Below are 12,136 nucleotides of genomic sequence, written 5' to 3' on the forward strand. Positions count from 1 at the left end.
ATGAGGGAGTGAGTGTGGGCTTAGGTCCCGGGAAGCTGCCCAGTGGTAACACAATAGGGAGCAGTGAGGTCTGTGGCAGCATATGGACACCTTAGGGACACAAAGTTAAACGTTGAAACAAAAGCACTCTTGCTGTCTGGACAGAAGATGTGGTAGGTTGTGGGCTGCCACTTTGCAGGTCCTGGCCTGCAGTCAAGGAGAGCGCATAGTTTTATGGGTGCACATGGGCCGGAGGCAGGTGTCTGACCGGTTGGTGGCGCCCTTCCTGGGAAGTGGCTGTCTGAGAGGGTCGTGGGGTCAGGCATCCAGGACAGAGCAGGCACCGTCTACAGGCTGTGCCTTGGAAAGAAGACACAGGGAAGATAGAGCCATGCTGGAGCTCCAGCCTAATCGGGGAGGAGAGATTGATGCAGGCGGTGATCAGAAAGTAGGGAGGAACTTGCTGGGTGATGTGTCTTCCAGCCCCTGGGAGCAGGAAGAGAGGGAGGAGCCGGAGAGGGCTGGCCGCGCTGCCCCGGAAGGATGAAGGGAAAGAATGCCCAGTTATTGACCACCTGCATCACATGGGGCGTGTTCATGGTCCTTGTCCCTCTTCACCCCCTGAGTGGTGCTGCCCGAGGGTACTGACTGCCTCCAGGGGTGGAAGCGGAGACACGAGAGGTCAAAGGAGTCACTGAGGTCACCCTGACCTTGGAAACCCCATTTTCTCTTCCACTCTGCCTGTGCTGCCTGAGCTCGCCTGCCGGTTAGGATGGGAGATGCTGCTTTTCAGAAGGATAGGCCCCTCACACCCCTCTTGGAGACTTTCATCAACTGGGCCTGGGGGTGGGCTCAGGAATCTGTCCTCACTTGTACCCCAAGGGGTTATATCTGGAAGTTGTGGGAACCACATTACACCAGGGATTGCCCCAAGCACCATCTGCATCCCCCCTGTAGAGGCTCTGCTGGGGGGTCTTTGGGAGCTGCTTAGATAAACCCTGTGTCTCCTGACCCCTTGGGTTTTCCATGTGGTCAGTGGGGGCCACTGGGGAGCAGGGCTGGGAACCCAGGAGTTCTCATTGTAGAGCTTCTGCTGAGGTTGGCGGATCGGGCTGCAGAGATGAGTGTGTGGTGGCGATGTTGGCAACTCCTTCGTTTATTTAGAATCCCTAGACCTGGGCCTGGGCCGAGCTCACAGTCATATTTGACCGTCCTGTAAAACACCCTCAGAGTGAAGGCCCGTGGGCTGAGAGCAGATCTGGCAGCCAGCGTTGGGGGGGTTGGGGGACATCTTGTTTCTTACTATGGGGAGGCCCTTAGGGCTCGTCCGCTTGGTGCTGAGTCTGTCTGTCTGTGTCCGTCTGCTCCCACCCCACAGACTACCTGATCAACGTGATGGACGCCCTGGGCCTGCAGCCGTCCCGCACCCTCCAGAACATCGTGATGCTCTTGAAGGCCAAGCCCGAGGACTACAGACAGGTCAGCAAAGGCCTGCCCCGTCGCCTCGCCACCACGGTGGCCACCATGCGGAGTGTGGACTACTGACCCCCATGCTCCTGCTGACAAGAGTGTTGGGGCCACAGAACTCTCCAGACTGGTCTTGCTCTACAAATCCACCAGGCATTGGCCAGAACTTGTTTCGAAAGGACTTGGTTCATTTGTATAATCAAAAAAAAAGCCTGTTAATTAGAGGTAAATTATTTATTAGGAATTTTCAGATAATTTTTAAAAATGATTCCATCTTGAAAGTGCAGTTAATAAATACCATGAAATGAAAAAAGGCCGTTTTCTTTCCATTTTTACTCAGTGAATATTTGGATGCTTCCCATGTACTGGGCTGTCCACACTGGGGATTCGGCTGGCAAGGAGGCTGAAGCAGGGAGGGAGAGAGAATTGGCAGGTAAACTGACTAAGGTCTGGCTTCCTTGGTGGCTCAGTGGTTAAGAATCTGCCTGCAATGTGGAAGACCCAGGTTTGATCCCTGGGTTGGGAAGATTCTCTGGAGAGCGGCATGGCCATCCACTCCTGTATTCTTACCTGGAGAATACTATGGATGGGGAGCCTTTTACTTTCCTTTCCGACTAAGATCATCCAAGATGTTAGTGCTGGGGGCCCAGAGGGCGTCAGGGGGCAGTGGCCTGGGAAGAGCTGGACGGGCAACCCCAGGACCTGAAGGATGAGGGCTGTGCGTGGTGACGAGCTCTGAGGAGTGCTCAGGCTGAGGGCAAAGGCGGATCAGGCCCTGGGCATGTCCATGGTCAGCAGTGGAAGTGGGAAGCCGGAGATAAGGTCAGGGAGGAAAGAGGTGCAGATCATAGCATGTCCTGCAAGCCATGGTAAGGACTTTGATTTTCCCTCTTTTAAAAAACCCGCCAGGTGATGTAGATTCTGTCAGGTTTTTTTCTTTTTTTTAAATTAATTTTTGACCGAAAAGCCCTGTTGCTGCACGCGGGCTTTTCTCCAGTTGCAGCAAGCAGAGGTTACTCTTCGTTGCGGTGCTCAGGCTTCTCACTGCGGTGGCTTCTCTTGCTGCAGAGCACAGGCTCTAGAGCGCGGGGCTTTAGTAGTTGCTGCACGTAGGTTCAGTAGTGGTGGTTGCCGGGTTTTTGAGCACAGGCTCAGTAGTTGTGGCTCGAGGGCTTAGTTGCCATGTGGCACGTGGGATCTTCCTGGCTCAGGGACTGAACTCGAGTCTTCTGCACTAGAAAGTGTATTCTTTACCACTGAGCCACAGGAAGCCCTCTATTAGGTTTTCTTTCTTTTTTTTTTGGTCAATAGCTTCTGCATCTGTTAAGATTTTAGTTGGCTCTAAGTAACAGAATAATGTAATTTGAGTGACTTAAATAAGAATTGATTTTTGCTAGTAACAGAGAGTCAAATGGTGGTGGCTATGGGCACTATTTAGTGGCTGGACCGAGTCAGGACCAGCCTCTCTGTGATCTTGATGTTGCACTATGGGCGTGGTGCCTCATCCTCCTGCAAGTAGGTACAGCATCCGCATCCAGAGAGGAAGGAGGCAGAGAGGGGGTGGCCAAGCAGCAGTTCATCCCTTCCACTGGGGAGGCAAAGGCCTTCCCAGAGCCCCACCCTTGACTTCCTCCCAGGCCTCATGGCCATGTTGGGTCACCAGGTGTCTCCCCAGCTGCAAGCAAGGCTGGGAGCACAGGAGCAGGACTGACGTCCGCCAGGCTGAACAGCTCTGCCGTGGGGCGTCCTGTGCACTGTGGGATGTTGAATAGCATCACTGGCCTCCACCCACTGGATGCCCGAGTTGTGACAACCAACATGACAACCAACAACATCCAGACATGGTCCAGGAGGCAAAACCACCTCTGGTAGAGAAACCCTGGCTTAGACCATGCAGGATTTCTTGCCGCCTGAAAACTGGGAGAAGGGCAGGCAGCCGAGTCCCTTGCAGGCTCCTTTTGAATTGAGCTGCACCATGTTCTGAGCCTGGGTGGGCTTTCCTTGTCTCCTACCCATTGCCTCACATTCCCGGAACATGGAGCCCGGGAATATTTCACGCACAAAGGAACTGAGGCTTGGAGAGATCTAAGGGGCTTGCCCAGAGTCACTCAGCGGCCATGTGCAGGGCTGGGAGCCCAGAGGTGTTGGCTCCACCTAATCCCACCCAGGTCAGCCTGCCCGTGCCAGCCCCTTGGGAGTGGCACCACTGTGATCTCAGCCTTTGAAACAGTCCCACTGGGCTGCCAGGGCTGTGTCTCCCTCTGGGTCTGTCTCCCAGGGAATTCCCACACCTTCTGTTCCCCATACCTTTGGAAACAGTTTGGCTGGCCCTAAAAGAGCATTAGCTGCAAACTTCCACCGAAAAAAATATTTTGGTTTCTCACGTGGTGGATCACAGACATCCATGGCGGGGATCAAGCCTGGCTTCTCTCTCGAAGTGGGAGCTGGAGACCTGGAAGGCAGAAAGTGCTGCTTTGAAGTGGAAACCTCTTTGCAGTGACCTCTGCCAGTGTCGGTGAGTGCCACTAAGACAGGCTCAGGCTTGATTCCAGCTTTGCTACCGTCCAGCTGTGTGACCTTGGGAAAGTCATTCATCTCTCTGAGCCTTGTTTCCAAATCTGGAAAACAAGGGTCATAATGGTACCTAACTCCTAGGGTTATTTGAAGAATGCTTGAGATGAAATGAAGAGCTTCCCTGGTGGCTCAGAAGTAAAGAATCTGCCTGCAATGTGGGAGACCGGGGTTGGATGCCTAGGTAGGGAAGATCCTCTGGAGAAGGGAATGGCAACCCACTCCAGAATTCTTCCCTAGAGAATTTCATGGACAGAGGAGCCGGGCGGGCTGCAGTCCACGGGGTCCCAAAGAGACACAACTGAGCAACTAACACACTAACAGCACACAGTAGGTGTATAGTAGATGCTACTTTCATAGTCCTCTCGCACCTGTAATTCACCTATCCACTGGGGATAGTGGTGGGAATGACAGAGCGCCATTCCTGGGCAATTTTGGAACTGCTAATTTTTCAGGCTCTGATAGGACCCCAGGGTGGAATACGATACCCCGTCTCCCCTCTAGATCCGGAGGGGAGAGTGACGACCGTCTGCCTGACTCAGAGCCTGCTCTCAGAGGTGGGACCATCATCCATCTTTCTCCAGCCCTCCGTACTCCCCAGGAGAGACTAGCAAGTAATGCCCACATCAACCTGGTCCTTTTCTCCCATCTATAAGCAGCTCTGGGGGCTGGAAGCTCCTCCCACTCCTGCTCTCACATGTCTCTGAGCAAAACCTTTCACCAGAGTCTGTAAGGGGCTATCTGCCATAGGCCCCTCTGGGCAGGCTGGGCAGCATCTCCCATCCTCAGTCGCAGTGATTGGTTCAGGATTAGCATGTGGCCCAGGCTGATCCAAATGAGCCTCATTCTCAAAATTTTTGCTAGGAAGTTTTCTTCCTATTGTGTTGCTGAGCTGAGGGAATGGATTCTGGGACTAAAAGGGAAAGAAAAGCTCATGGAGAGAAAGTGTGTAAGACAGATGTCAACACAGAAGATAATAAAGCCAGCAGCTGGAGAAATCACTAGATTGAGCTGAACCCCTGGATACAGCCTTGCCTGAAATCCCTGGACTTTAATTAAAGAACCAATGAATTCCCTTTTTAACTCAAATTCAAATTAACTTGTGACCAAAAGACTGGTAAAAAGAGTTAGATAATAATCATTGCTTTGCCCCGTAGCCTCAGATGAGATAATAAATATGAAAGCCCTGGGCTCCTCTGAGGAACTGCTATTCTAATGATCATTGGTATTCTTATAGCAGCAAGAGGATGAGGCTGGAGTCTTGCCCTTGTCACCTACGGTAATAGCAATCTAGTCTAACACCTTACCTCTCCAAGCCTCAATTTATTTACTTGTAAAATGGGATGATCATATTTCTCAGTGGTTATGAGAATTCAATGAAATAAGACTTACAAAGTGTACACTTGGCCTGGTGCCTGGCACGCGGTAAGTGTTTGATACAATACAGTCATTGTTTAAAGACAACAACAATTACTAGTGAGTGTGGTGACAACTACCACTGCTAATAATAACAGCCCTAGTCGTGGTAGTAAGTCTGATAATTACCAAGAATTGTTGACTCCAGCCGGCAGACTTGGTCTGGCTCTGAGCTGGGAAACCTGGTTTCCCCCAGACCCGCCCCACTCAGTCCCAACCATGCTGCCTTTGACTGGAGTCGCGCCGCCTTCCTCCACAGGTGCCACTGAATGGGCACTGAAAGGGAGCACAGCTTGTTTGCCTTTCAGGCCAAGGACTCAGCTGTTCTAGACCAGCAGGCTGGGACGCCCTGGTCCCAGGCTCTGAAGCCCACACTCATTCACCATCAGAGCTGGCAGGTGACGGCAGGGCCCTGCAGTGGTCAGCTGTCTGCAGCTGCCAGATCCCATGCTTCGTTGACAATGGCTCCTGCTTCCTCTTTGGGAGGCTGATAGTATTGCCATGTTGTTGTTTAGTCGCTAAGTACATCATGAGAAATGCTGGACTGGAAGAAACACAAGCTGGAATCAAGATTGCCAGGAGAAGTATCAATAACCTCAGATAAGCAGATGACACCACCCTTATGGCAGAAAGTGAAGAGGAACTAAAAAGCCTCTTGATGAAAGTGGAGAGTGAAAAAGTTGGCTTAAAGCTCAACATTCAGAACACGAAGATCATGGCATCCGGTCCCATCACTTCATGGGAAATAGATGGGGAAACAGTGCAAACAGTGTCAGACTTTATTTTTCTGGGCTCCAAAATCACTGCAGATGGTGACTGCAGCCATGAAATTAAAAGACGCTTACTCCTTGGAAGGAAAGTTATGACCAACCTGGATAGCATATTCAAAAGCAGAGGTATTACTTTGCCAACAAAGGTTCGTCTAGTCAAGGCTATGGTTTTTCCTGTGGTCACGTATGGATGTGACATTTGGACTGTGAAGAAGGCTGAGCCCCGAAGAATTGATGCTTTTGAACTGTGGTGTTGGAGAAGACTCTTGAGAGTCCCTTGGACTGCAAGGAGATCCAACCAGTCCATTCTGAAGATCAGCCCTGGGATTTCTTTGGAAGGAATGATGCTAAAGCTGAAACTCCAGTACTTTGGCCACCTCATGCGAAGAGTTGACTTATTGGAAAAGATTCTGATGCTTGGAGGTATTGGGGGCAGGAGGAGAAGGGGACGACAGAGGATGAGATGGCTGGATGGCATCACTGACTCGACAGACGTGAGTCTGAATGAACTCCGGGAGTTGGTGATGGACAGGGAGGCCTGGCATGCTGCGATTCACGGGGTCGCAAAAAGTTGGACACGACTGAGCGACTGAAATGAACTGAACTGAAGTCATGTCATGTCTGACTCTTGCGATCCAATGGGCTGTAGCCCACCAGGCTATGGGTTGCCATCTTTAGCAATGAAAAACACAGGAAGCTCAGTTAAATTTGAATTTCAGAAAAACAATGATTAATTAGTATAATGTTGTTGTTATTCAGCTGCTAAGACATGTCTGACTCTTTGCAACCCCCTGGATTGCAGCATGCCAGGCCTCCCTGTCCCTCACTATCTCCCAGAGTCTGCTCAAGCTCATGTCCAGTGAGTTGGTGATGCTATCCAACCATCTCATCCTCTGCCGCCCTCTTCTCCTTTTGCCTGCAATCTTTCCCAGAATCAGAGTCTTTTCCAATGACTCGTCTGTTTGCATCAGGTGGCCAAGATATTGGAGCTTCAGCTTCAGCATCAGTCCTTCCAATAAGTATTCAGGGTTGACTTCCTTTAAGATTGACTGGTTTGTTTTCTTGATTATATTAGTACAATATGCCCTCAATATTACATGGATGTCTACTAAAAAATTAATTTGCCTATCTAAAGTTCCAGTTTGGGGCTTCCCTGGTGGTTCATTGTTTAAGAATATGCTTGTAGTGTGGGGACACCAGTTCGATTCCCGGTCTGGGAAGATCCCACACACCACAGGGTAACTAAGCTAGTGCACAACTACACTGCCTGTGCTCTGGAGCCTACTGAAGCCTGCTCACCCTAGAGCCCATGGGCCACAGCAAGAGAAGCCAGCACGATGAGAAGCCCATGCACCATAATGAGGAGTAGCCCCTCCTTGCCAAAACTAGAGCAAGCCCGTGTGCACAACAAAGACCCAGGCAGCCAAAAGTAACTAAATATTAAAAAAAAAAAAAGTTCCAGTTTTACTTGGTGGCCTATATTTTCTCTGGAGCCCCTAGGAACCATGTCCCCATCACCCTCAGACCATGTGATTCTGCGGAGGGGCCAAGGGGCCTTAGGTATGGGCAGGGTCTGATCAATTCCAGCAGCCTACCAATGGGGCACACTGATTGGTTCAAAGGTAGGCATGTGACCCACTCAGTGACCAATGAGAGACAGTCTGGGAGCTTGCTGAGACAGTTGGGAAAGAGAGGCTCTCTCCTAGCTGGCTTTGCTAAGCTGGAGATGTGAGTTTGCAGTTGCAAATGGCCCTTTGCTGCTATAATGTAAGGCGAGCCTGCCTGGGAAGGCAGAGAGAACAGACATCATTTGAGCTGCCAGAGATGCTTGTGCTTAAGCCAGTTTTAAGAATTTATCCCACCTTACCTGCTCTCTTGGTTCTGGAAACCCAAAGAAATAAGTTGGACAACATTGAAAAAGGCATAAAGCCACTGTTGTGGCTTTCAGGGACAACTTGTCTTTCAGGGTCAAGTTGTCTTTCAGGGACAACTTGAAAGAAACCTAATCATCAGCTTGGGCCTCTCCTTGGCCATGTTTCTGCTCTTAATTCAGCACTGATGCCCTTCTACCCTCCAGAGATGTATCAGGGCGCTCTGGATGCTCAGCCAGACAAAGAAGAAAACTAGACTCTATGTTTTCCACTTTTATTTTCCAGAACAAAACATGTGCTACCTGCCAGGACCCTGATGCCTGCTTTCCAGCAGCTCTGTCCTCACTCAACCCATTCACCAGGTCAGCAGAGGCAGGAAGGAAAAGAAGGCTCCTTCTGGGGTCAGAAGGCACAGCGTGCCTACCTGCCTTCAACTCTGGGGCAGATGGTGACTGGCACTGGGAGGGAAGTGGCCTGGTTCCAGGGAACGGTGCTTTGGGTCTCAGACCCCAGGCCAAGGGTCAAGTCAGGTTGGGGGTGTGGGCAGGAACACAGTTCCCGTATCCATACCAGCACCATGACTCCTCGGAGCCCTCAGCCTGGGGCTGGCCAAGAGCTGCCAGCCTCTCTGTAGAGGGACCTGGACTCTGGCCTTGGGCGATGTCTCCGCTGCTCAGGTCCAAATTCTTGGCCCGCCGGGAGGGGCAGGGCAGGCTCTAGATGGCATCCCCCTCGCTGTCAGACTCAATGACGTCCAGCGGCTGCAGGCGCAGGGAGTCGTAGTTGGGGGGTGGGGTGCCCGGGATGGGCGGGTTCTGCTCGTGGGGGTAGGCCCCCACGTCAGGGCCGGGTGTGGCCAAGTCTGGCTGGAAGCCAAAGTTGGTGTGGGCCTCCACCAGCTCGGCCACAGTGGGCGGCGGGCCTTCGTAGCGAGCCTGGGCCCGCTTCTGCCGCACGCTCTTGGCAAGGGCCACCAGCTTGATGATGGTGATCCACACGAAATCGATGATGATCTCCCCGAACTCGATGAGGCAGAGCACCGAGCCCCCCATCCAGAAGCCGAACTGTCCGCCCAGGTTTGAGAGCAGCCAGACGATCTGCAGGGAGCAGGGGGGTGAGGGCCTGACCGCAGTTGGGGGGTTGGGCCACAGATCTCTGCCTCAAGCCCAACCTCACGGCTTCCTGTGAGGTGAGTTGGTGGCCGGAAAGGGAGAAGAGGTGATCATCTCAGCCCAGGGAAGTAATCTGGGAGTGCCTATGGGACCTTCCTGCTTCCCTGGTGGCTCAGCACTAAAGAATCCGCCTGCCAGTATTGCGCCCCAGTCCACTGGGTTGCAAAAAAGTTGAACACGACTGAGCAACTAAACAACAAGTAAGCAAGTGTTAATCTCTCAGTCTTGTCCGACTCTTTGTGACCCCATTGACCGTAGCCTGCCAGGCTCCTCTGTCCATGGGATTTTTCCAGGCAAGAACATTGGAGTGGGTTGCCAGTTCCTTCTCCAGGGGATCTTCCAGACCCAGGGATCAAATCCAGGTCTCCCGGGTTGCAGGCAGACGCTTTACCATCTGAGCCACCAGGGAAACCCATAAACAACAAGTTCAGTTCAGTTCAGTCGCTCAGTTGTGTCCGACTGTTCGCGACCCCATGAACCACAGCACACCAGGCCTCCCTGTCCATCACCAACTCCCGGAGTCCACCCAAACCCATGTCCATTGAGTTGGTGATGCAAACAAGGGACCTTCCTAATTCCTCTGCTGGGCTCTGGATCCTCCCCACCCTCAGGCTGCAGGGTGGAGGGGCAGCAGGCAGGGCTGAGGTGTCAGGAGCCCCGAGACTCACATTATTGGCTGCTGACTCTTCAATGGTGCGATAGTTGAATTCTTGGAAGTAGATATTGAGCTTGACAATCCCCTTCCTGCAGGAGGCAGCAAATGGAACTGGTGCCCTCTCCCCAATACACACACACACACACACAGCAAAGGTACCCTCCTCTGGCTCAAGCTTCCCGTGTGCCCACTCCCAGGAGTGGAGAGTCCAAACAAGAACCAGGAAGGGCCCCTCTAGGCCTTGGGGCCAGAAAAGGCACCTCTGCCCCTCACCCATTCCATGCATCTCTTTCTGAACCAGTTCTCCAAAGGACCTGGGGCCAAGACAGTCCTAAAGATTGGCTCTGGGATCCCCTCACCCACTCCCAGTACAGTAGACTTGACATAGAGTCCTAGGCCTTGGCCCGCTGTCAGGGGACCCGGGGCAGGGAAATGTGGTCAAGAGGGCTTCCCCCTTACACCTGATGATCCTCAGAAAGGTGATGCTCTCTCATACCTCCAGCCTTCTGCTGGGACATCAGCGCCTCTTCCTATTTGTCTAAACAGTTACTACTCCTCCTTAGGGGATTAGCTCAAGGGTTACCTCCCTATACAGATCTTCCTTATCTCTCAGGAAGAAGGGGCCTCCTTCTCTGCTGGGCTCCCTGAGAAAGTGTACTGTGCAGACTACCACCACCAAAGCCCTGTTCATGTATCTCTGTCCTCTAGACTCGAAGCTCCTGACAGAATGAAAGCTCCTGTCTTTCTTGTGCTCAATGCCTGGTTGTGTTGAATGGATGGAAAGATGTATGAATGGATGGAGGTTGGGTGGGTGGATGGATGAGTGGAAGAAGGGAAGGATGGATGATGGAGGATGAATGGATGGATGGATGTGAGTGGATAGATGGATGGGGAGACGATTGAAAGGATGGATGATGGATAGATGGGTGGATGGGTTCAAGGATGAAAGGACAAGAGGGGTGGATGAATGAATGAACAGGTTGTCCTTTAGGAAATGGTAGGCTCTGTGCCCCCCTGGCTGGCCTCTCTTTCACTCCCAGTACTTCCTCCTCTAGGCTTGCTTCTGGATCTGACCAGTGTGAGAAAGGTGTCTGAGCAGCTGCCCTGTGTCCAAGCCCCTCCCCCGAGGCTCTGGTTTCTCCTCTTTCCTGCCCTCCCTGGCCGGTCCAGACTCTGAGCTCACCTGCTCAAGGTGATATTGCTGCTTTGGTCCCGCTCCTGAGACAAGACGTGGAAAATCCAGTCCTGGAACCCAAAAAGGCAGCTGAGAACAACAGTGCCCGCAGCATCCCCTCCCAGCCATGGGCCCTGCTACCCTTAGGAGGCAGACCACAGCCCTGGGGACTGTGTGTGCGCACAGGGAGAGAGGGGAAAGGCACTGGGTCTCCAGGCTCTTCCCCATAGGCCCGGCCTCCCTGCTTCAGTTCTCACCGCAGGCCCTCACACTTGCTGTTCCCTCCCAGGCTGGCTCAGCCCCATCCTCCAGTTTCAACTCAAATATACCGTTTTAGAGAGGTGGGGAGGGGGCAGTCTTCCCTGACCACCCTGTCTAAAGTGCTTTCCCCCAGTTACCCTTCCAGCATCTGGTTTACTCCCTACAGAGCCCCTGGAAATGATCTTATTTCTGTATATCGTCTGTCTCTGCAGCTGGAAAGTAAGCTCCGAAAGGGCAAAGGACGGTCTGTCCCATTCACTGCCATGTCCCCTGCACAGTCCTTGGGGGACACGGGTGGAAGGAGGCGGGGCGGGAGTGGAGGAGAGTTCCCAACAGCCTGCAGACCTCCGGCCACACCTGCCTCCCATCCAAAGCTGGGCGGCCAGGAGCTTGGCCGCTCCCCTGACTCACCTCGGAGGCCTCGGAAGGCCAGACGGCCATGGAGATGGTCATCTTGTACTGAGTGTCACTGGAAGAGAGACGGCAGCCCATGGTCACTGTCCCCGCCCACCCCGCCTCCACACCCGCCCCGCCTATCCCATCTGGGTGGACTCACTTGCAGGACTCCTTACAGGCGTAGATGCAGGTCTCCCTCTGCGCCAGGCTGATGCGCAGGGCCGAGTAGCAATGGGCTGGGTGGGAGGGGGTTGGGGGGAGAGATTTTGAGCCAGGTTTTCTGCTTTGAGCCTCCGGCCGCCCTCTGATCTCCTGGCCCTGAGCCACCTAAGGCCTGTGGTTAGGTTGAGTGGGGAGCGTTGTCTCGATCCAAACTCCCCTTGTCACGGAAAATCACCCACCCT

At 52.9% G+C, this 12,136-nt stretch overlaps 2 protein-coding genes across 2 annotated transcripts in view; one reads left to right on the plus strand and one right to left on the minus strand.

Moving 5' to 3' along the window:
• Nucleotides 1–1,760, plus strand: part of COG7 (component of oligomeric golgi complex 7) — a 90,113-nt gene extending 88,353 nt beyond the window's left edge. Inside the window, exon 17 of the mRNA XM_027526938.1 lies at nucleotides 1,358–1,760. Coding sequence (XP_027382739.1) covers nucleotides 1,358–1,524 — 167 coding nt within the window. The 3' untranslated portion in view covers nucleotides 1,525–1,760. The remainder of the gene's footprint in view (nucleotides 1–1,357) is intronic.
• Nucleotides 1,761–8,332: 6,572 nt separating this feature from the next.
• Nucleotides 8,333–12,136, minus strand: part of SCNN1B (sodium channel epithelial 1 beta subunit) — a 72,407-nt gene continuing 68,603 nt past the window's right edge. The window contains exons 9-13 of the mRNA XM_027527660.1: nucleotides 11,893–11,968; nucleotides 11,748–11,805; nucleotides 11,085–11,146; nucleotides 9,915–9,990; nucleotides 8,333–9,171 (exon numbers count right to left, since the gene is read on the minus strand). Coding sequence (XP_027383461.1) covers nucleotides 8,791–9,171; nucleotides 9,915–9,990; nucleotides 11,085–11,146; nucleotides 11,748–11,805; nucleotides 11,893–11,968 — 653 coding nt within the window. The 3' untranslated portion in view covers nucleotides 8,333–8,790. The remainder of the gene's footprint in view (nucleotides 9,172–9,914; nucleotides 9,991–11,084; nucleotides 11,147–11,747; nucleotides 11,806–11,892; nucleotides 11,969–12,136) is intronic.

The sequence above is a fragment of the Bos indicus x Bos taurus genome, chromosome 25 (genome assembly GCF_003369695.1).
Source record: "Bos indicus x Bos taurus breed Angus x Brahman F1 hybrid chromosome 25, Bos_hybrid_MaternalHap_v2.0, whole genome shotgun sequence".
Classification (NCBI taxonomy): Eukaryota; Metazoa; Chordata; class Mammalia; order Artiodactyla; family Bovidae; genus Bos; species Bos indicus x Bos taurus.